The sequence below is a fragment of the Ambystoma mexicanum genome, chromosome 1p (genome assembly GCF_040938575.1).
Source record: "Ambystoma mexicanum isolate Mex_15411 chromosome 1p, UKY_AmexF1_1, whole genome shotgun sequence".
NCBI classification, from domain to species: domain Eukaryota; kingdom Metazoa; phylum Chordata; class Amphibia; order Caudata; family Ambystomatidae; genus Ambystoma; species Ambystoma mexicanum.
In genome coordinates this window covers 986,417,684-986,443,285 of record NC_090921.1, presented here as the reverse complement: position 1 = coordinate 986,443,285, position 25,602 = coordinate 986,417,684, and the positions used below count along the sequence as shown (strand labels likewise).

General features: G+C 46.2%; 1 protein-coding gene across 2 annotated transcripts in view; it reads left to right on the top strand.

The window, feature by feature from the left end:
- CFAP20 (cilia and flagella associated protein 20) overlaps positions 1 to 25,602 on the top strand; it is a 539,103-nt gene that overhangs the window by 159,009 nt on the left and 354,492 nt on the right. For both annotated transcript variants that reach the window (XM_069645023.1, XM_069645111.1), the window contains exon 3: positions 22,392 to 22,503. In XM_069645023.1, the coding sequence (XP_069501124.1) occupies positions 22,392 to 22,503 (112 nt within the window). The remainder of the gene's footprint in view (positions 1 to 22,391; positions 22,504 to 25,602) is intronic.

Here is a 25,602-nt window from a genome sequence, read left to right as displayed (position 1 = left end):
GAGGCAATCAGATTAAAAAATATTGAAGGTTGTGTATCATCTCAGTTTAGAAAGCATTTACAAAAAAAATCCCTTCCATTAAAAGAGGTATTGGAATTGGCAAGAGTTTACGAGAGAGTCAACACGCAAGCGGCAAATATGGAAAACCCAAAAAGATTAGACAACATTGCTGCCATGAATCAAGTTCCAGATGCACAGTGGCAAAGAAGATATCCCAATGTGTCGGCTGGTATAATACCGCATCAAGAAGTATGGAACAACAATCGTAGAAACCCAATGGAAAGACAGTGCTACAGGTGTGGGTTTGAGTTCCCACATAAAGTTTAGTGTCCTGCCTTAGGCCAAATGTGCCTGCGTTGTGGTCAAGAAAACCATTTTCAGATAATGTGCAGAGAACGAATACCATTGATGCCTCCATATAAATCAAATATACAAACATTCCCAAGTCAAAGATATGACATTCAGAGGAACTTCAATGGAAGAGCATACCCTGAGAAGGAAGTGGCAAGGTCAAGCAGGAATCGAAGAGCGAACTCAGGTCAGCAGATTCAACAACCAGGATTGGTTAGGGCTCTGGATAACATGCAAGTGGATGAAGTAAGACAAGTGGAGCAGTAACAAATTCAAACCACAAAATTTTACCAAGATCAAAGTCAGGAAGGGATGTCGTATGGAGATCCATATGAGAACCCACCACTAGAAGAAGATGGCATGAATATGTGTATGACTAAAGAATACCCAGAATATGACAGGTACAGCAAAGAGTATCTAAGACTAATATATAACATGTCAGATGGAAACGTGGCCATAAAAGTCACAGTGAGCCTAGGTGAGAGGTTTATGCTCAACTTGAAAAGGGCTCGACAGAAGGCAATTCTGGACAATATGTCATTGCCACAAGCTGTTTCACAGATGCTACAGAGTTACCGGAGCACCCCGCATGAAGTAACTGGATACTCGCCATCAGAGTTAATGATTTGGTATAAGCCTAGAACTAGACTTCCTCAACTCGAGGACTATACCTTAGAGGAGGATGATGAGATTAGGGAGCGTGACTGAGTGAAAGGGAGAAGAATCAAAGAGTTTACCGATCGGAAAAGGAAGGCCAAAGATAACCAACTTGGAATGGGGGATTCTGTATTAGTGCAACAAAGGAAGTGCACAAAATTGGATTCAAGATATAAACCCATAATTTTAAGAGTAAAAAGATTAAAAGGACCAATGGTTACAGCGGTTGGAGAAGACAACTATAATATCACGAGAAATGCTTCATTCTTTAGGAGAATGTTTCAAGAGGATCCCAATAATGACTCTGCTAATGATGAAAGACCTGGTGTTGAACCAATCGATAATTCAGTCCTGGATGATGTCCATATGGATTCGGAAGATGTTCCAGTTGCTGGTGGACAGTCTGAACTTGTGTGTGGGGATACTGTTTCTGTTAGTTCAAATTCCAGTAATTCTGGTGATGTTTCTGTGAGTTCCAGTTCTGGTGAGCTAATTGGTTGTGAGAACTCTAATTCAAGAGACATGATCAAGAGAAGCCGTCCTTATAGGGTGGTTTGTAAGCCAGATCGATTAATTAAACAAATGTAGTTGTGAATTCATAAATCTGTAAGTACAAATGTACATGATATTTAGACACCTATAAGTAGTAAAGTTATTGAAAGGTAAGTATGCAGTTAAATGATAAGCAAGGGGGGGTTGTTATATATTGTTATACGTTTATTAGGTGTTGTTATATGTAACATTCATAGAAATTAATATAGAATGTCACAATGGAATGTGGAGTGGGTTTCGGGGGATCTAGAACGTAGGAATGTATGCAGGGTAGTTAGAGTTAAAGATTAAAGGAATAAGTATTCACAGAAAGGCTCCAGTGTATTTATATGGTAATCGATGGCTAATACATAACAGTGGTACCCAGGCCTTCTAGACATGTCCATCTGTCCTCTGATGCGTCTTCCACAAAGAGAGGGGAGAGAGAGAGAGAGAGAGAGAGAGAGAGAGAGAAGTTTCTGAAAGGCTGAGATACAAGGATTGGGACCTCCCGGGTGACATAATGGAGTTGTTGCTTTCGACCAGAAGACCAGTAACAAAATCTTTGTACCATTGGCATTGGAATATGTTTTGTAACTGGTGCAAAGAAAATAATGTTAATCCTTTTCTGTGTAAAACCCTGGATGTTCTATCCTTTCTTCTATATTTGGCTAATATGGGCCTTCAGATATGTACCATTAAGGGCTACTTGGCAGCACTGTCAATCTTTAAGCGCTCGTCAGAGGAATGCTCCTATTTCAAAATACCACTGGTGACTCCATTTCTTTTTTTTTTTCTCGGGAGGTCATTATTTCCACATACCTTTCCATTTCTAAAGGGGCTCACTGATGTGTTCCCTCCATCTCCTTTCCAGGTTCCGGTTTGGGACCTCAATCTGGTTTTGAAATTCCTGATGTGTGCTCCATTTGAACCTCTGCACACATGTCCGCTAAGGTTGTTAACCTTTAAGACAATCTTATGGATAGCTCTGACATCAGCCCATAGAGTGAGCGAGAGGCAGGTACTTTCATCCAAGCCACCCATTACCATCTTCTACAAGGAGAGGGTGGTTTTAAGGGCCAAGCTCTCCTTTTTGCCCAAGATCATTTCGGACTTTCATATGAGTCAGAAAATTGTTCTGCCTTCCTTCTATTCTCCACCTCATCCTGGTAAGGAAGAGGAAAGACTCCATAGGTTTGACCCTTGAGAACGTTAAGCTTTTACATCTCCATAATGTCAAAATTACGAATTGATGATCAACTCTTCATAGGATACACCGGACACAAGTTAGGTCAGGCTGTTTCCAAACAGACCGTATCTAGATGGATAATTCTCGCAATATCAGAATGCTCCAGGCTAGCAGGAAAAGACCCTCCTGAATGTTTAAAGGCTAATTTTACCGGGGGCATGGCTACATCTACGAGCCTTCAAAGGGGCGTACCAATTAAAAGAATTTGTGAAGCTGCAACCTGGTCTTCCATGCACACATTCACTAAACTTATGAACTGGATTATTCCCTTAGCCAGTATGATTCTTTTGGCAAGGCTGTCCTTAATTCTATCCATGAAAATTTATAAATTCAATTCTACTCCCTCCGCCAAAACATAGCACTGCTTTGGGAGTCTATCAAAGATGAGGAATATGTTTGAGGACACATTCCATTCGAAGAACAAGTTACTTACGCCTGGTAACCTTCTTTCGACTGGATGTTCCTACCACGTATTCCTCATCGCCCTCTCACCCCTGCCCCTCAGTAGAATTTCCCATGCTATTCCAGCTTCCGTGCCATCAAGGCTGAGTACGGTAATTGCTGTGCTTTACGGGTTTCTCTGCTGCAAGAGGAGGGAAAAATGGAACTGAGGCCAACAGGTGCAGTGCATGCTATATAAATGCCTTCGATTACATCACCCTTGACGGAGGCCTTCGAGGGACATCAACGCGACGCCAGTCAAAGATGAGGAATATGTGGGAGGAACATCCAGTCGAAAGTAACTTGTTCTTCTCCATCAATCTTAATTACGAACAATATGTAAGACAACTTTAAAGCTCCTCAAGTGGCTCCAAAAAGGATAGATGAAAAAGAGGGTGAATTTCCCAATGATTTGCTTAGATTATCTGTAAGTCTCCTGGCTAACCTTCTACACTAATATTATAAGGACCCTCATGGAGACAAAGGGCCTCATTATGAGTCCGCCGTGCCGGAATGCGGTGATTCCGTGACGACGGTGACACTGTTTCCACGACCGCAAGGTTGCGGAATGAACGGCCGGTTACTGCACGTGGGTGGCGTGCAACACACCGAGGTGGAAAGGGTATCACTGCTGTCACGTAAACACCCACACAGACATAATGCCACAAAAACGGTGCAAAACCCGTGTCCGCCCCTGCCGTCACGGACACGGAATCACCGAAAGCGAAAATACCATGACAGCGGAAAAAAAACGGAAACAGAGAGGCGGCCATTATATAAAGCACAAACCACTGCCATCCTCAGACACCACAGGTCAGAGCACCTCCCTGAGACTGAGAACACATCTAACACCATCATGGCATCCAGGATCCCAGCACGCGGACAGCGAAAGCAGCGCTTCAGTGAGGCTGAGCTCACAGTACTGGTGGAGCACATTGTCGAGCATGCGGAAATACTCTTTAGCGCAGACCAGCGGCGCGCTACCCAGCAACGCTGCAAGGAGGTGTGGGCGGAGGCAGCACGCAAGTGCAGAGCGGTCGGTGTGACCACACGCACTCTGAAGGTCTGCCATAAGAGGTGGGATGACCTCAGGCTCCGGGTGCGCAACCTCATTGCTGCACGCCGCCAACACAGCACCGGCACCGGTGGAGGCCCTGCATCCCCTCTCAAGTTGCAATCGTGGGAAGAGCGGTGCAGCAGTGTCCTGCACCTCGAGGGCATCCACGGCATCGGAGACGCAGAGGCAGGAGTGAGCCCACCTGAAGATGCCGGTAAGTGCACAAAGTACAAAGCCATAAGTGTGAATGCACCCCAGGAGTGACCCAATGGACCCACTCACACCCAGCCAGGGCAGGAGTGACCCAATGGACCCACTCTCCCCCAGCCAGGGCAGGAGTGACCCAATGGTCCCACTCACACCCCCCTCCCCCAGCCAGGGCAGGAGTGACCCAATGGACCCACTCACACCCCCCAGCCAGGGCAGGAGTGACCCAATGGACCCACTCACACCTGCCCCCCCCCGAGCCAGGGCAGGAGTGACACAATGGACCCACTCACATCCCCCCAGCCAGGGCAGGAGTGACTCAATGGACCCACTCACACCCCCCCAGGCAGGGGAGGAGTGACCCAATGGACCCACTAACCACCCAGATGACAAGTAACACATCCCCAATGCCTGACCCCTGCATCAATAGTCACAAGTGGGTACATGCAAGTGGTCATGGATCGTTCAGTTTGATGCATGTGATGGACACATCAAGTAACATCACACAACTAACAGCATGCCCTCCGTATCCCAACAGCCGTGTCAAGGGACAGCGACGACGGCCAAGAGGCCACACAGCGGCCACCTGCACACGCCCAACGCAGCACTCCTGCCCAGGAGGACGATGCTAGCTGCTCCGGCACAAAAGCACTAGCTGCATCGGGCACACCAGCTGCATCGGGCACACCAGCGGACGCCACCATCCCCATGCAGGCACCCACCATGGCCCCAGATGCCATCTTACAGCCCATCTACACTGCTGAGGAGGCTGCATCGAGTGATGACAGTGCCCCGGGCATGCAGGCCGAAGTTGTACAGCAGGGTGAGGGGGACAACATGGATGAGCTGTCACCCATCCATGGCCTACAGTTCAGCCCCCAAGAACTGAACAGCCCCATGCGCTCCCCAATGCCCTTCATGGCTGAACTCAGTACTTGCTTGCAGCACATTGAGAAACAACAGGCCACCCTGACGCAGCTCATGGAAAGATAGCTGGAGGAGGCCAGGCTGCAGCGTGAAGAGGCCAGGCTGCAGCGGGAGGAGGATATGCATCAGCGGGAGGTGCCCAGGCTGCAGCATGAGAGCAATGCAACGTCGGTGCGTCGGCTCTCAAGGTCCATTGGACGATTTGCGACCACCATTGTCACCCTGGCACGCCATGTCAGGGAAGGGAACAGTGTGCAATCCAGCATAGCTGAGTCAATGTTGGTTGCCCAGCAGGCGTTTCAAGGACATGTGCCATTAGTCACACCAACAGTCACCTCAGCCAGCACCACCCCATCCAGCTCTGCCACTGGCAGCCCATGGAGGTGCTCTAGTCGGCTGACTGGACCCACCAGCAAGGACACTCCTGCGCATAAGCGCCCCCGCAAATAGTGCCATGTGGGGATGGCAATAGACATGACATTCGGGGACACAATGGGTGTAGTGGGTTGGGTACGTTTGGGTGGTGGGGGAGGTCCATTAGGGGGTTAGTTGTTTGGGGTCTGTTTGGGAGTGGGTAGGTTTGAGTGGTGGGGGAGGTTCATTAGGGTGTTAGTTGTTTGGGGCCTTGTTGGGGGTGGGCACGTTTGGGTGGTGGGTGGGCACGGGTGTACAGCTTCCCTACCCAATGCACCTTCTTTCCTGATTTGTTTATAATACAACACCTTTGAAAAAAAACATAATGAGTGGACATCCGCCTTTTCATTTGCAGACAATCCATTTATTCACCGGCATTGTCATATCCATGCAATGCTGTCAATGTGCAGTCTCTCAAAAGTAAATGCAAATGAGTGTATCCCATGCTCGTTGGCCATCTTGTGCACCCCGGGGAGTGTGTGAAGCCACCCCATCCCCATCTTCACCTCCATCATCATCCTCTGTGTCTGGGGGCAGCGTAATGTTCCTGTGCATGCACAGATTGTGCAGCATGGCACACACAAGCACAATTTTACCCGTCTTCACTGGGCTGTAGAGCAGTGATCCGCCAGATCTGCTCAAGCAGCGGAACCTGGCCTTCAGTAGGCCAAATGTCCGCTCAATGATGCCATGTGCGGACGTGTGCCCTGTTGTACGCCTCCTCATGCCTGTTCCTTGGCCTCAGTACAGGCATCATCAGCCATGGCGTGAGTGCATATCCAGCATCACCTACATGGGATGTAAATGTGGGGGACATGTCAGTGTTTGTGGTATCATGTCTTGATCAGATGCAGTGCAATCTTGTGTCATCATTCAGCCATCCATATGTGCCAAGCAGTGGTCGGACCGGTGGGTGATTACCATTCCTGGGTCATTGTTGTCGACGTTGGCATTTGGACATTGACCAACGAATTGCTGTGCATATGTAGTTGCCCTTGCGGACAATATGTTTGGTAAGTAGGGCATTGTGCAGTGATGTACACACATGGCGGAGTCAATCAATTGACTGTGATGATGTGGTCAATGCAGGATGTCTCATGTGCAGGCATCATGTGCATTGGGGGGCAGTGGTGCATAGTGTGGTTGGATGTATTGAGTGGCTCCAGTTGTATGGGCTTGTGGTAGTATTGGTTGTGTGTCTCATTTGGCAAGGTGTGTACGGGCACACTGTGGCATCCTGTCATGTGTAGCTTTGTGATGTGAGTTACTTACCTGTAACTGTTGTTCTCCAGTATGGGTCGGGCATGGATTCACATGCGAACCCTCCCACTTGCCCCTCTGTGGCTCTTTTCTTGGCCCTACTGCCTCTTTACGTGCTACCCGTGCTACCAAATCTGAATGTAGCTGCCAGAGGAGGGGCTTAGGTAGAGGGCAGTTACTGGCTTGGGGCAGTATGACCCAGAGCTCAGTGATTGGATTTTAGGGGAAAGACAGTTCAGAAACGGAACTGAAACTGATTTTTTCTTTTACCGAGGATTCCCACCCTGACGACGGGGAATATCCATGAGCATGTGAATCCATGCCAGATCCATGCTGGAGAACAACAGTTACTGGTAAGTAAATTGTTCCATCAAGCAAAGTCATGGATACTCACGGATTCTCTGGGGCGGTGGTCATGGTTCCCGTTGCAAAGGATTTACCCCTAACAATAGGGATGCAGCATCTTGTGATGCCCCTACTTCACTCCGAAGACACACCTATGATATACTGGGAAGGGATTTGCTCAGCAAGTTAAATGCAACAATCTCCTTCACGTAGAAAGGGATGGTGTGTACCACGCCATGCATATATTAAACACACGTAGCACACTCCTCCTGGAAGCGCACGGCCAAAGCAGATTGCGAGCAAAGCCCTTGTATCCAAGCATGTGCTTGTGCGGGGTCGAGATTCTGTTAGGATGGGTCCCATGGATACAGGGGAAGGTGTCCGGAAGGCTTCAGAATTCCTGTTCAGACCACAGTGCCAGAAAGATGACATAAAATAAACCACACTTGTGCTGCAACTATAAGAGGTGGTAGTGCACAAAGATATGGTGGTCCTGTGTGGAACAGACCATGACAGCATGGACTGGCATACAGTGCTTTGCATCGACCCAACACTGACATTTACAGGAGTAACGGATGAACAATTGTTCTCTGATGAGGAGGCGGAGATAGAGATGCTGTTTCAGATACATATGCCTTGTCCAGTGCAAGTAAAGGAGAAACTGATACCAATACTAATGCAGTTAGAAAAGTGAGGGAACAGACACAGAGACGAAGATCTAAAGAAAGTGCCGGAGATATTATGGACCTAAATAAAATTAGGGAGGGAGCACTGCAACCCCGGGCAAAGCAATACCCAGTATACCGAGAAGCAGATGAGGGAATTTACTCTACCCTACATGCACTTTGGCAGCAGGGCATCATCCAGCCCTCCATCACCATGTAACAGAGCAATATACCGGATATAAAAATCAAAGGGTAGGCCATAGCCTTTCATCCAGGATTTATGCCCCCTGAATGATGTGGTTGAAGCAGAGTTTCCCTTGGTTCCAAACCCCGCCACAATCTTGTGTAACATCCCAACAAAGGAGAAGTACTTCACAGTCATCGACTTGAAGAATGCCTTCTTTTCCATCCCATACTTGACCACATCTATGTATTGCAGGACCAGATTTGAGCATACTCGGCTCTCCCGGGGTACTGTGAGTCACCCTGCATCTTTAACAGAGTGATCCAGATGGATCTGAACAATGTGCACAAGCCAAGAACAGTTATCCAGTATGTTGATGATGTACTGATATGCAGAGAGACAGAGGAAGAGTGTAGAGCAGATTGAGTGCATCTTCTGACCTTGCTAGCAGACAAGGGATACAAGGCGGACAAAGCAAAGCTACAGTATTGCCAGGAAGAGGTTGCATACCTAGGACAAATAATATCCATTGACGGGCGCAAGGTAACGCCAGAAAGGGTATAGGCAATACACTCCACCACATGCCCGCCCGCAATAAAAGAGATGCAAAGGTGCCTGGGGTTGTGCAACTATTGCAGGGCATGGGTTTTCGAGTACTACACATACACAAAGCCACTATCACAGGGCCTAAAAGAAGCACAAAAAGAGAAGATGAAACTCAAATGGACAGCAGAAATGAATGAGAGTTTCACAGAACTAAAAGATGCATTGGCTCACGCGCCAGTGCTGGCAACTCCAAACTACAAAGAGAAATGTTATCTGTTCTCACACTGGGATGGCTCAGTGATGACACCGGTCCTCACACAAAAGAAACCACAGGGACACAAACCAGTAGCTTACTGTAGTGGCACCTTAGATCCAGTAATGCAAGGACACTTCCCCTGCGAACAAGCACTTGCGGCTGCAGATTTTGCCATAGAAAAGGTGTCAACAATTACAATGGGGTGTCCGATAGTACTATATGTGAAGCACGCACTATTTGCTATCCTCGAGAAATCCAAGAGCACACTAACCACACAGAGGACATCTGGCTACAAGGTAGTGAGGTGCCGAGTGGTAAACCCAGCTACCTTCATAGCAGAGACCATAGAGGAAGGGGAATACATACATGATGGTGCGGCACACATGGACAGACTCGAAGGGAACATACAGGTAAAAGAAGAAGAGATAGCGGGGGCAGATATGGTTTAGATTGACGGGTTGTCAAGTATAGACCCCGAGACGGGAAGGAGACATACTGGAGCAGCAGTAGTGTGTACTATAAATGGGTAAAATGCAATAGGATCCCAACTGCGATTACGCACTAAACGGCACAAGCGGCAGCATTGGTGGCAATGATCAGTGCGTTAAACATGATGGAAGGGCATGCCGCCAACATCTTTTCTGATTCGCCCTATGTCACCTCAACAATACATTTAGGATTAGCATGATGGGAGAGGAGAAGAAGCGATGGGACCCCTGTGCAACATGCTCAACCAGCTGATTGAGGCCCTAAAAGTACCAGTGGAGGTGAAAATTATAAAATGCGCTGCGCACAAGGGTAGACAAGACAGAATATCATTGGGGAACAAAAGGGCATACGGAGCAGCAAAAGAAGCAGCCTATTTACCTTAAGGAAGTGCAGGTAGGCACACAGGTTCAAAAGAAAGAACACTACTAATGGCGATAGAAAGGGAGGCAGGAAGAAAGGAAGAATGAGAGGAGAAATTCAATTCAATACCAACGGTCCAAATCATTGAGCTGCACAGAGCAGTACGAAAAGAGGAAAAAGATCTTTGGATACAGTGTGAGTGTTACTTTTCTCCAACCGATTTGATATGGAGGCAGAATAGCACTGGGAAACCTGTAATGCCCCTGAAATTGCTAAGTGGAGCATTAGAGCAGCTACACTACCCCACCCATTCATTCAAAGAAAGTATAGCAGCCAAAATAAATGAGGATGGTACCAGTCTAATTTGCATGAGAGAGTGGGAGAGTTTGTGGGGAATTGTGTGAAATGTCAAGAGTTTTTGTGTGGCCATACTCTGAAGATGGTGCAGGGAACAAGACCTCGCCCGAAAGGGCATTTCCGGCACTTGCATATCTACTATGTTGACATGCAAGAAAGGTGTGCCTCCTATCGGTACATGATAACTGTCTGTCCCTTCTCATGTTGGCTCAAGGCTAGACCCTGTGCAAAGAATGACACAGAGCCCAGCAAAGTTCTTGCTGAGGGAGGTATTCCCAAGATGGGGTATATGCGAAGAAATACAGTGGTATAATGGCCAGCACTTTGCCAATTACCCCTTTGAGGACATTGTGCGCCTCATGGGAATAAAACACAGACTTTACACACTGTACCGGCTGCAAGCAAACAGGATTGTAGAGAGGCACAAAACCCTCTGCATTGTCCACAAGGCCTTCTGGGGCCTGGGACCTCAATACCTTCAACTCTCTCTTCCTAAATATCTTCCCTTCCAAACTCTTCACTCATCCGCCTCCAACTCTCTCAGGGGCGGTCGCTTCTCCAAGCAGTGAGTTGGTGGTACATCTCTTTCTTCTGCTGGGGCCTCCCTCTGGAACAGCCTCCCTGCCTATCTGAAACTTGAGGAGAACCATCTCTGATTCCGGAAGCACCTCACAACCTTCCTCTTTGCTTCTGCTTTCTCTCCTCCTCTCCCCTGCTGATCTCTTGGCTGAATCTGAAACTGCACAGGTTACCTGGCTACCTCTTATCCTGGGCCCAGGTCCCCTCCCTGCCATTTGCACACCTGCACTGCCCCCTGGAAACCCTTGCACTTGGGACTGTTTCTGTATCCCTACTAGCACATGACCCCTGATGTCTGCTCTTACCATTGCACTTGCCACCAGCTGGCTGCACTTTTAATTATTATTTTATTTATTTTACTGTTATCCTATGTACTGCACTGCTTCCTCCCCATGCCCCTGCACTTTTCCCCTTCCCCTCCCCCCTGCACTTGTGCAATCTCAATGTCACCTGGCCTAGTAGGATCGCTGTCTGTCTTCCCCCTGTTTCCCCTCCCTTGCCTCGTCGCATCTTGAAACACTTGTGTATAGGTGCGTGATAAATGCCATATCATATCATATCATATATCATATCATATCTTACTAAAATAACTTTTGGCTAAGCTAACCTGAACTCTATGCCAAAATTGGCTTTTTTGCCTCCCCTTGCCCTTTTTGCTTTACGCAACTCACCCAGTGCGGATCGCCATTTGCACGAAATTGTAACAGGTCGGAGGATGCATGCGCCTGTACCTCCTACATTTTCAATTTCAGACGCTAATCCTAGCTCAGAACTCCCTGGAGATTAAATGAAAGCATATAGGACCAAAATTACTAAAGCTCTCCGCTACATCTCCCGCCAGACTCAACAACCTATCTGTCAGTCGGCCAACATTGAAAAATAGCCACGCGCTCATCAGGGGAAAGGCTTTCCGGAAGCACAGCCCCTCTACCCTGGTGACCAGGTACTCACCTGCAACGTAGTTCTAAAATGGAAGGCATCGATATTCTGCGGCCCTTACAAAGTGATATATGCAACACCAATGGCAGGGAAGATCAAAGAGAGACGGGGATGGATCCATTTGTCTGACGTTCGCAAAGACAACAGCAGCACAATGGAACCATCAAGCGTCACCTGATGAGATATCTTGGACATTTTGTACTGCACTTAGATGGTATCAGAGGTCCACCAATGGACAAGGAGATGGGCAGGAGAGTACTAGGGAAGATAGGGGAAAGAGGTGGATCACTATAAATACAATGGGGATTGGAATACTGCGTGCATTTGCTTTCTGTCTTCTTCTTCTCCTTTCCTTCTGGTTCTTATTACAAAGAGGAAGTATGAGTACACCTGCTCATGGTGAAGGAGAGAGACACACTGAAAAGAGTATATCCAAAATAGAAGAATTATATAATGCAATTGGGGAAGTAGAGGACCTGGCTCCCAAAACACATGGTCTGGGGAGATGAAGAGGGTGGGGCGGGGGAGCACTAATGGCACCTGCTAGGTGTGCTCACTCATCCCACATCTAGCAGAGACGCCAACAAAATGTTGCGCAAGAAGTGACCGTAAAAGAAGGGGGATGTCTGCTGCATTTGTCTCTATGCAAAACAATGGGGCTATTCTAGGGACACAAAGTAGATGTAAAATCGATTGATGAAGGGAAAGACTTTTTTGAAGATAACTTCATACAACTTGAAAGCATGGCCCGGGGTGAAGCATCGAAACATACAATAACAGAATATAAAACAGAAGGACCCCAGAAAGGAAAAACAGTTACCAGCTACCCACAAGAGAATACTGTGCAAAATAACAGCAGGGCACGATATACTGTGGTGCCACACAAGACCCGTCATGCAAATAAGAGGTTGGTGTATCACAACGAAAAGTGGGAAAGAGGGATGGTCCAATGTCGTGCAGAGGGATTGGTGGGGTTTGAAGAAAGGGTTGTGAAGAGGGTAAATGCAGAGTGTGGGGAGATATGGAACAGCAAAGTACATGCCTTAAGCTGGATAGATGAAAATCACCACCCTGTTAATATAAAACCACTCACACAGTATAATTTATGTTACAGAGCAAACAGAGCAGTGACGCTGGCGATGATTCACCGGCTGTGAGAGGACGATGAGCGTCACAGCATTGGAGAGAGGGGCCGCTGCATAGATGCACATCTGGTGAGCCTGTGGAATGAAAGCATATGCCCAGCTGCCACCTGATTGGGGCAGAGTGTGTGCACTGGTGACCTTACAAATCCCTGCATTGGTGGTGCCTTGCGCAGATTGGGAACTATTTGGTAACGTGTTGACACAAAAAAGAAAGAAGGAGGATACTGATCTCGCAAGACGCAAGAGGAGCGGCCCAAGACAATAAGGTGGAAGAGAGCCAGCAACTACATCTGAGACGAGTCCACCCAAAGTCTGAATGCTATCCCACCACATTTTAGACTCTTCAGCAAGGCATCTCTGTTCTTCACCTCCCTCCTGCTGCCCCGGGTGCAAACCGCCACTAATGCAAAATAGATCCAGATACGAGTTGCTTCATTTGGCTAATGCAACTGAAAAGGGACTAAATGCAGTCCGAGAGGAGCTTCGAGCTTTGCGTCTAATGACCATCCAAAACAGAGTCATTCTTGACCTAATGACAGCAATGGAAGGGCGTGTGTGCCACATGATTGGCAGAACATGCTGCACCGCCATAATCACAAATGATGCAGCAAATGGAACACTCACAGAGGCTGTCGAGGAGATACGAACAATACACAAAAGAATGACAAAGGAAACACAGGGCGTTATGTAAAACACCTGGTTGGAGAGCCTATTTGCATGGGTACCGGACTGGTTGGCACCAATGTTCAAAATAATTGTCCCCCTCGTTGTAATATTCGTCACTATCTGCATCGGCTGGTGTGTCATCGGCTGGTGCAATTGCCACCAAAAAAGGACTGGGAATATAATGAATGCCAATAAAATAGGGCTCAATAATGTGTTAGGTGGGGGACACCCAGGTGTGAATAGAAGTGAGGATGAAATTGAGATAATTCATACAGCACCCCACAAGAGTTAGAAAACTATGAGGCCCTGTGGGGTGAATGCTCACCGATGGCGAGAAAAAAAAGTTTTGGGGGAAATATGTAGAAGGGTATGAAAAGGAAGGGGACATGAGCAGGGTTACACGGGTGTCGGTGCGCAAGGAAAAAGGTAAGGAAATGAGTGGGAAAGAGATATTGATCGGAAGATCGATTGAAGGGGGAATGTATTTAAGGTACTGAATCAGCACCATTTAGGGGGGCGGACCTACAACCAGCAAAAGTGAGCAAGGGGAATAGGGCATTCAAAAGAAGATGGGGAAAACACAGGACAACCAAAATATAGACATAGCATAAGAAGAGACCATAGGCCTCATTACAAGTGTGGCAGTCCGGAATTATGGGTGCCGGTCGCACCATACCGGCACCCATTTCCCAACCGCCACAGTACAACTCTACGGGTGGGAGCTATTGCGCCTAGCAGGTCTGACCTGCAACCTGTTCTGCTCCAGGGAATTTCCTCAGAGAGGAGCTCTGGAAGATGCGTTTGTAGTGGACAGGGAATTTCCACTCCTGTACGCTGTCCACCAGTCCCCGTCATTTCTCATGTCATCAGGAGGTTGAGGAAGTTCGGGAAGCCCATGATCCTCATTGCCCCGGATTGGGTGAGGAGAACGTGGTACCCGCACCGTCTGGACATTTCTATCTGCCCTCCAACTTGTCTTCCCCAAAGAGAGGGTCATATTCTTCACCCAGAAAGCAGGACCCTGAACCTTTACCCCTAGTTTCTGAGAGGTTAAAATACAAAGAGTGTTAGCAGAGTGTTGCAGTACCTGTTTGAACCCAGTAACTCTACTAACTCTATTGCTGAAGGCGGACCCTGTGGTGGACACTGTGCTCAAAACCCACACTCCAGACGCATAGCGTCCGTGGAGTGTTAGCAGAGTTTTGCAGTACCTGTTGGAACCCAGTAACTCTGCTAGCTCTATTGCTGAAGGCGGACCCTGACGTGGACACTGTGCTCAAAACCCACACTCCAGACGCAGAGCATCCGCGGAATGTTAGCAGAGTGTTGCAGTACCTGTTGGAACCCAGTAACTCTACTAGCTCTATTGCTGAAGGTGGACCCTGTGGTGGACACTGTGCTCAAAACCCACACTCCAGACGCGGAGCATCCGCAGAGTGTTAGCAGAGTGTTGTAGTACCTGTTGGAACCCAGTAACTCTACTAGCTCTATCGCTGTAGGCGGACCCTGTCGTGGACACTGTGCTCAAAACCCACACTCCAGATGCAGAGCGTCCGCGGAATGTTCGCAGAAGGGGAGCTGAGGGGCCGACATGGAAGTGAGCCCATCAAACCAGGCCCCCAGAACACAGAGCCGCACAAAGCAACCTGGCATCAGCTGTGAAAGCAGCGTAACCAATGCAGTGGGTGACAAGAAACAGCTCCTGCGCACCTGTGCGCGTCCCCTCCCACCCCAATCAACAAGTATGGAAGCCTCAGACTTAAGTGACAACAACACAGAGGCGAACACATAGGCAAACAATTTGATTCGAAATTCGAAAAGTGTGAGGACGTTCCTAGAACTAATGAAAAAGGCACGTGCAACCAGCTCCCCCCGCGTGTGTCCACCTCTCCTACCTGCTTTGTGCGGCGCCTGCGAGGTCCCCGCAGGCTCCGTGTGCTGCTTGCGGCAGGCTTTGGTGGTGGAGCCAGCGCATGCGCATAGTGAGCCATGCCCGGGAATAGCAGCCGTTGATTGTGACCTGCAGCCAGAGAGATGGGGCGTAAGGGAGAGAGAAGATGAGGGAGAGGAAATTGGATTGGAATCCACCGTAGAGGACGCAGGAGAGGTGTTTTGTGTGCCCTCCGAGGAAGCTACCTTCAGACTGCTAAAAGGCATCCAAAAGATTCCAAGGGAGCAGGAAAACAACTATGAGCGTATAGGTAGCCTCTTGACTAGCCTCTCTATGTGGATGCCTTGGACGATCTGTTGGAAACGCGCCTGGCAAATAATCTGGGGCAAGTGCCATCCAAACCCCCAACCTGTCAAGCATTGAAAATGTCAACTTGTTTAAGCCAAGACACAGTTGCCACCCGCGTTCCAGGAGTGAAAACTTCTCTTAATCAGAATACAAAAGATGCATTAACTAAACTACCTCCTATCACAAATGAAAACACATTGAACAAGGCGCTGGAGATACAAAAGAAAACATACAGTCAAAAACTAAGAAATCAAACTAAATCTTTAACGGAAACAAAATCAATAAGGTGGCATTTTAAAACAAAAGAGACAATCATACAACAACTTAATAATGTGACAATAAACCAAGGAAATCACATAAATGGGCACGCTGATTATCAAGCGCTGCAGGAAGTCTCTGACAACGCACTATTATTGGTATCGGGACGCTGTGACCCGGCATCCCCTGCAAGCAAAATTGGCCCTTTTCAAATGCCTGACAGACAAAACACCAGTTCTGTAAAGAACCCGCAAAAGATAAAAGTGTAAGATGTCATGGGATATGACATAGATCAGAGCGTGACTGCCAAGCAAAATGGAACTCTAATTGAAAACAGCATACGAGATTCAAATCACAAAGAGAGTGAACCAGAAGAGTAGTATCGAGCATTTGCCCAACTACTGTCCAAAACCTCTACTCCGCAACCTAAGAGAGTCAAACGCGCCATAGCAGAATTGGAAACCAGTAAGTCCACAATACAAATGGCACCGGAAAAAAAAGCAAAATCGTGTGATCAAATAGCTTGCCAAACATCGCAAATAAATGAGAGTAGACGATCTACAATTAAAAGGCAAGCCTTTGCAAGACACCACTCAGTCAGAGAAAAACAGAAGCAAGGACTGGAACTTTGTGATACCGATCTGTCGGTAGACACAGAACGTGAGAAAGAAGAAATCCCCAGGAAGCAAGATGCCCAACTCCAGAAACGACCGGACAAAAGATCGGAAGCCACAAAACATGAGCACTCTGCATCGTATGCTGAGCAATGTGCTAACATTCAACCAGCTGTGGGGTCAATGGTAACAACAACGTTGGCACCGTTCCTCAAACTATATGAAGTTCTCTACGAGAACTATAAAGACCAGACCACTTTGCTGACTTTAATGCAGTCAAAATGGATATTTGTCGAAGCATACATCGAAGCAACAAAGGAAAGAAGGGCCAGGGAGAAAGACTCTGAAAATGTCATCTGCAAAACATTAAATGATCTAATGGAGGACGCCCGTGAAGATAAAACAGCCTTTCTGAGTTGGTTTAGTGACACTGTCAATCTGTTAAAAATGGAACCAAATTAAAAAGCTTCCATCACAAAAGATAAAAGCACTTCCACAGAAATCAATGCACAGCTACAGATACGACTCGAGATAAATGAAAGTGAAAAAGAAGCCAGTGAGCCCCAACCAAAAAAGATTTCAACCAGCAAGGAAGATTTGGCAGTGAATGCACACAATCAGCAGATATCGGAAATAAATCAAGCTCGGATCCTAGAGCATCATAAACCGATGCAAAGTAACATCATCAATCCTTCGACAGGGCATATGGAGGGGAAACCAATGCCAAAACAAAATAAGGAACTATTCCCGAAATTTTGGGACAGAGATCAAGAATGAAACAAATGGCAATTAAGTGGGGACAAGAAAGAAAATGCCAGAGCCTCAAAACAAAACAACACATAAATGAACCGAAATTAAAATCAACAACAAGTGGGGGAACGCAAAGTTTTATTCGCAACCTTAAACCATTTGGAGAGCATGGCACGGGAAATTGACAAATGGTGCCCATTGACAAGTCCCCGGCAGAAGAGCCCACAAAAAGGCTTCACTAAGGCGAAAGGTAATTCATAAAAACGACCACTACAATGAAGGTTGAGATGAGAGACTCGGTCGAAATAGACGAAGAAGCTTTATTGCTACTATCAGTCTATGAAAACGACAGTTATACTGAACCAAAAAGCCAAAAAATAAATGAAGAGAGCCACGAAGAGCAGGAATCCCAGGCTGAACAAGAAGATCCAGCCTCAAAGGCGTTTCACTTTATAAACAGGAAGATAAACAGGAACTTATAGAGACAAAAAACAAACAAGCAAACACGAAAACTCTCTTACTCAAGGCAATGATTGATCAGTCTAAACAGGATGGTATAAAACAGGAGAAGTGTCCAAATAACCATCATCGGTCCCAGCAAGCTTTTCCTGGAGAGAGTCTTCAAAGTTAAAGACGGACTGATTATGAACCAAGCTAATCTCATGAGACGACTACATAACGTCCCTCACCTACGAGTGGTTGTTCCGAAGCACATTAAGATAGTCACTTTTGGAAAAGAATCAGAAACAGATTGTATCTGTGTACATCTAGCGACAAAGTCAGTCATGAATCTATTACAATCTGCCACAGATGAACTGAGAATCCTAGGATTTCACCTTAAATCCGGCTCTAGTGAGTCAACGGAAGTGGGCAAAAAGTTGTATATAGAAATAAAAATAGCACCGGAACATAGGATTAACATTAGAGGACCAAGTGCAGGACAAATTAAAATGCAAACCAATCAGATTCTCCCCTACCATCTTGCGGGGCCCTAATGCCCTACGAATGATCATAAAAGGCAGATATGATGAAAACCTAGGCACAAAACCAGGGAATGTTGCCCCAGTGGTGACAAGAATTGATACTGAAAAATCATGGGATTGGCAGGCGGAGACATTAGCGCCATCTGGAAAAAAACTAGACCGAATGTCTGAACTTGACACACAGCTTCCGGATCTCCTCTTGGAACAATTGTGGATTTAACCATTTATTTGAAAACATATATCAAGAGCTGTTGGCATCAGACATTATATGTTTACAGGAATGCTGGTTACAGGAGACACCGGCCCTGGATGAATTCACGTGTTTCCTGAATAAAGCCTATAAGGGACAAAATGGGAGACCATCGGCAGGCTTACTGACTATGATTACAAATAGTCTGTGTGGAAAAGTAGTCTGAGTTACGTCACCTTCGCCCCTTATACAAACATACAAAAAGAGCACCCTAAGTCAGGACATAATCACGACAAAAGGCCTAAAACAAGGGTGCCCGCTGGCGTCAGTCCTGTATAACTTTTATATTTTGGACATTAAAGATAGGCTTCAGCCACCGAGAGCATGCTTGGCGCGATTAGCTGGGAACGCCATAGGTCACTTATTATATGCTGATGACCTCATTGTGCCACACAAAACTGCAGTAGGCCTTCAACGAAAACACGAAGCACTTGAGAAATACATAGAAGAAAACAAACAAAAAGTAAATGCCGAGAAGTCGGAAATCCTAATAATCAAAAAAACGCAAGCGAAAGTGAAAAACACCTTCACATGTTCTCTTGGAAATAATCCTATCCCAATAATGAAAAGCACAAAATACTTAGGAACCACAATTAGTGCTGACTTGGGAGACAAACCATGGATTGATCACCTGCAACTAAAACAGACCAGTTGACGGCGCAGGCACTAATACTTAAGAACAAATTTTGTAAATTCACGATGAAACCACTAGTGGACTTTTACAATGCAAAAGTAACGCCCGCAATAATCTATGCAGGGGATACAGGTTTGAGAATCCTGTGGGAAACATGGGACAAACTAGATGCAAGGTTTTGGAGGACAGCTTTCAGAACACCAAATACAGTCCCATGGGTGTGATTCACCATGAACTGGGCCTTCATTCATTGCATGCACATGTAGTTTGGAAAGCACTCTTTTTTTTTTCATACAGGAAAGTGGAGCTTCCAGACTCTCCGCTTCAATATAAAATTATGAAGAGAGAAAATCCCTTCCTGGCCTTTAAGCGAGTGGAGAAAGAAATGCATTGAGATCTTGCAAAATCTATGGGTGAATACAGTTACTCTTTGTAAGAACCTGAGCCAGGTAAAAAGGCTGCTTTTATTTGTAGATAGGGCACAATCGGAAGCTGCACAATTGATGTCTAAGTCTCACACTTTATCTACAAACTTAAACATCCATCCAGGAATCATGCCAACAAACCTTAGAAAGAGGGTAAATTCAAAACATAGGGATTTAATCTTACGATTCAGACTAACATCCTACATACGAAACAGAATCTAATGAAATATGGGCTGGTGAAGGACAACATTTGCCACCTATGCAATCAAGATGAAGAATCGTTACGACACTTAATTCTGTTCTGCCAAGAATAAAAAATGGAAAGATCAAAATTGCTATACAAGATATTAAGCCCTGCCTGTGACCTTGATGCCAATTTTTGGAGGGAATCCGTGTATGGGGATCCAAATCAGAAGACAATTAGAGCACAAGCTCACAGCAAGTCTATTTCAGTGCACTAATGGAGAAACACTGATGTATCTAAGTGTCCGGAAGTGACAAATCAGAAAATGAGACTCCATAAGGCTTGCTCGGCTTGGCTATGTGGTTCAGGGTGGGAAATCTAAAGCAAAAGTTTGTATGTATTTTACACTGAATGCTTAAATTAAAAAAAGAATTAAAAAAAAATACAAAGATTGGGACCTCCTGGAAGACATAATGGAGGTGTTGCTTTTGTCCAGAACACCAGCAACAAAGTCTCTGTGCCACTGGCGTTGGAACAGGTTTTGCAGCTGGTGCAGAGATAAGAATAGTGACCCTTTCTCTTGTGGCACACCTGTGGTGCACTCCTTTTTGCCTCATTAAATCCATCAGGGGCTGCAAGATACGACTGCAAAGAGATATTTGGCAGTGTTGTCTATCTTTAAGCCCTCGCCAGAGCAGGGATCGTATTTTAAGGTCCCTATCATGATCCAGTTTTTAAAGGGGTTAACTAACATTTTCCCCCCTGTCCCAATCATTGTACCGGTCTGGGATCTAAATCTGGTGCTAAAGTTTCTCATTGCAACTCCATTTGACCCTCTCCATACCTGTCCATTACGGTCGCAGACCCATAAAACTTTCTTTTTAACAGCTATTACCTCAGCTCATAGAGTTAGTGAGTTGCAAGCCTTATCTTTTAATCCTCTGCACTTTTTACAAGGAAAAGGTTGTATTGAGGGTCTGTCCTTCTTTTCTACTGACGGTGGTTTCTGAATTTTCATTTGGGGCAGAAGATTGTGCTTCCTACATTTTACCCACCTCTGCATCCTTCCAAAGAGGAGGAGAGGCTTCATCGCCTAAATCCAAAAAAGGCGTTGAGTTTCTACATAAACAGACTGGCAAAACTCAGACAGGACGATTAGCTTTTTGTGGGATATGCTGGTTACAAGCTGGGTCAGGCTGTAACCAAGCAAACTTTATCCCGATGGATTATTCTATGCATTTCTGAATGTTATAACATGGCTGGCAAGGATGTCATTGTCGGTTTATGAGCTCACTCTACCAGGGGTATGGCTACTTCTCCGGCTTTGCAACAGGGGTACCAGTGCAGGACATATGTAGTGGTGAAACCTGGTCTTCTCTTCATACTTTCACAAAGCATTATTGCCTGTATTGTGCATCGGGTCAGAAGGCGAAGTTTGGAAAAGCTGTTTTTCACAGCATTAATGAAAAGGAAATTCTCTGTTCCCACCTCCTACAACACACGGCTATGGGAGTCTATCAAATATGAGGAATATGTGGGAGGACACAATCCATTTGAAGAACAAATTACTTACCCCTGTTAATGTTTTTGTTGACTGGATGTTCCTCCCATGTATTCCTCATCACCCTCCCAATCTGCCCCTCTACCTTCAAGTGAATTTCTTTGTTTTACACCTTCCTCTCTTCCAACGTCAGGTCTTATGGCCTTAGACACGTCTGTGCATATGAGAGGGGAAAGACTAAGAACTGAGATAACGGGCATGGTATGTACTATATATACTGATGCCAACGTCATACTCGCGCATAGACGGAGCCGCAGAGGGACACGAGATCCACGATGTGACAACGCACAGCACCCTCTGCTTTGAAAATATTTCTGGAGCAGCAGCTGACGCTGGATGGAATATATATCAAAGATGAAAGATGATGAATACTTGGGAGGAACATCCAGTCGAAAGAACATTTCCAGAGGTAAGTAATTTGTTCTTTTGCTTGTAAATGTTTTTATTTCCAATGGATTACCAGCACAAGGCATGGGTATATTCAAACTATTGGAGAACTCTAGGAAGAGGCAGATTACTTGATAATACTATTTTTGGAATACATTTTCCCACTGTTCCTCAGTGTTTGTACATACTTGCCAAGTTGTTACATGCATGGTAGGGGTCTGCAAACCTTTGTTTGCCAGAGGGTTTGGATTATAAATATATATAATTCCCGCCAGATCCATCCAGCATACTCAATGTTGAAGGATCCTGGGAGCCATAGTCCAAAACATCTGGAGAGCTGCTGACTCCTGATACATGGTATCCAGTAGAGTCTATGCATCATGTAGCGTGCCTCTTTTATTGCAGCGAGATGCGACTGATGTAGTTCTGGTTTCTACATAAAACTGTACAAGTGTTTTTCTCTCTCCTTTCCTGCCAATAGCACCACATACATTACCTGTCCTGCAGACCCTAAGAAGACACTGGGCATCAAGCTTCCATTTCTGGTCATGATCATCAAAAACTTGAAAAAGTACTTCACCTTTGAGGTGCAGGTGAGCAGGAATAGTTGGAATTGTGCTTCTCCTGTTTCCCTCTTTCATCTGTGACCCGGTTCTAATCTTATGCTCCTGCTCGTCCCACAAAACTGTAATATTCTTAACCTCCTTCTCTTCTCTAATCAAGTACGGTCTAACTAACTGAGCAAGACATTTTTCTCAAAGGGCACACAGTGTTCTTGTTTCATCCTTCTTCCTTCTGAAGCCATCTATGTTCCTTTGTTTTGCCTCCTGTTTCTAAGACTCAGCTTTGTGTCCACATTAGCCTGTCCCGCTCTATACTGCTCTCAAAATGGCAGGCTATTATGCACGTCTATGCAAAAAGTCCTTGGCACTTAAGGTGTTAATCTTTGAGTCTGGTAGCTCTCCGTGTTCTTCCCTTGCATGCTTTTCAATTAATTTCTACTTTGTACCAATTTATAATATTCTCTTTTTACAGCTTTTAATGTGTCCCTACCTTATGTGCAGTCTTTTCTCGCACCCATCTCGCTAGTTCCCATGGCAACCTACTGTTCCTTGAGGCCTTCTCTTTGTCCACTTATGTGTGCTTCTCCTTACAGTATATTCACTCAGTAACTGTCCTATCTCCTGTTTTCAACCCCTCTGTGCCTTCTTTGACCTTCATCTCTTCCATGTACTGCACTTATTCTGTGTAAACACACAAGCTAACTTTGTTTTTGGCTTGTCTGCCCTTTACTCCCACTGTCTTCATGGTATCTTTTGTGACCTACTTTTCTATTGAGTCTTGGCCCCTGGCTCTTGAAATACCTTTTAGCACCTGGCACTGGCTGAGCAGGTAATCCCATCGCTTAGATTGCGGGTATTACAATCAGTACATACCCTTTTGCGAGTTGCCCAGACAGTTGCTCAGCATCTCACCCCACTTTCCCTGGCCTCCCTCCCTGACCTAACACCAGCTTTACCCATTGTTGTTTCCACAAGCCTTCACTGCCCAAACTCTTAGCCTGCTCTGCCACCTCTCCCTGCCCACATTTACCTGACTTTTTTCCGCTGCCCTTTTACACATTCACATGTACAGACGCCTTGATAATGGAAGACAGGCTCCACATGGAGCACCCGTCCACCATTTGTATGGTGGCCATATTTGTTTTTGGGCACAAAAACATGGGTCACACACTCACTAGTTCCCATTTTTTCCCACACAAAAAAGAAGCCATTAATCCCCCCTTAGGATGGGATGCTAAAAGCCCTAATGGCCGGTTTGCCAGACTCAGCAACAGTTGGAATCGATCGACCACCACCCTTAATGTCCCTCACTGTGTGCCGCCATTTTGAGTGGGCAGCGGGCCATTACTACCCGATTCGACCTGCAACTTTCACCATTGTGGCTTAATTAACATGTTTCATGTTTCTGCCCTCACAGCCCTGGCTTTGCGCCATAGGTCCTCAACACAAGTTGGGCCGTATCCAGACCCAAAAGACTGCACATCTCAAATACCACCCACCCCAGTGTATTTGCTGTCCACCAACCCGATTACGGCTTTCTCTCCATGATGGCGGTAATGGTATTCTGAATACCATGACCACAGGACGAAACCAACAAACGTCTGTTTCTACCAGCTGTGGGGAGGTCGAGCAATGGCATGTGATATCAGCAACGTGTTGTTCAAACAAGTTGTTGTATTAAGGGTAAGGAAGGCATGCTTCAAAGTAAACGGACACAAGTGATCACAGTTCAAGGGTGTTTATTAACCGTTATCAGGGGTGTGAAAAATGCCTATCTAGACCGAAATCTAAGATGGGAGCAAGCTACAACCATCAAATAATAATAATACAGTACTAGTGAAGTCTAGTCAAATAAAAAGGGCCTATGCTAAAAAAAAGATTGCCAATCCTTACTGCTATGCTACAAAATGTGTGGGATAATGTGCACAAAAAGAAAGAAGTGTTCACAAAATAATAAGTCAGGATGATAGGCCTTGGGACTCCCTTCCCCAAGTTTTTAGCCCAGGACAAAGCGGGTCACTCAAGCACAGCACACTCCTGGGTTTCTTTGGCACAAGGTCACATTAAAATCACAAAGAAAAGTTCCTTTCTCAATATTAACGTTGAGCGATTTACTCTTCACCCTGGATCCCCCTCAGACGGGCTCCGATCCTTCTTTCACCATTAGCCTCCCTCAGTTGGGTTCCGACCAACTTCAATTTTTAGGCATCCCTCAGTCGGGTTCACATTTGCCACAACAATCTTCACAGGTGCGTTACTGTTCACCCAGGATCCCCCTCTTCTGGGCTCAGACCCCTTTTCTACATGAGTCCCCCTTAGCTGGGTTCAGACCAACTTCAGTTTACAGACAATCGAAGACGTTCGAAAGTGCAGGCCTACTTTGATTTTACAGTTCAACAATTCTTACCCGCTCAGAAGGGGGGGGGGGCCAAACAAACCTTCGAGTGAGCACCCTCGCGGCGCTGGACCACTCTGTATCTGGTACCTATCTTGGTTTCACAAAGTTCAATTGTATTCAAGTTCTCTTTCTTCATAAAATGTTGCTGCTTGCAACCTTGAGTATAAAACTGCCGGGTCTGCTGTTAGTTTCTCCAACTCACCGGCTGTGCTGAACTTGTTGGCGTTACTTTGCTGTCGGAGTCAAGGACAGTACCATGGTGGCAATCGCTTCTCCCTGCCTTGGATATCAATGCGGGGGGTCACGTGTACCTTTCACACATGCTACACCGTTCATCAGCTGCAATCCCCGGTTTTATGTTTCTTTTCCTTGAGGCTTCTTTAATGTTGCAGTTCTGTGTTGGAAAGGGCAAGGGTAATTCCCTCCTTGCCGTCCTCTCTGATCTCGCTACCTTTCTCGTGCATTTTGCCTTGCTCAGAGTGTTTAGTTTTTAGTCCAGTTTATTTGTACAGCGCACCGAACCCTGAGGTGCTTTCATGCTCTGCCTTTTATCCGTGTGGGGAAGTGTAATTGGAGTCCGGTGTGTGTAGTTATCCGTAATTGCCTGACTCTTCCTGACCCTTGTGTTGGGACATGTCAGGTATACAGCTCTGGTGTTAGTCTGTTGTCGCTCACAATTAACTGCCCGTTAGAAAGTGTTTGTGTCGGAAAGGGGGTGGGGGTGAGCTTTT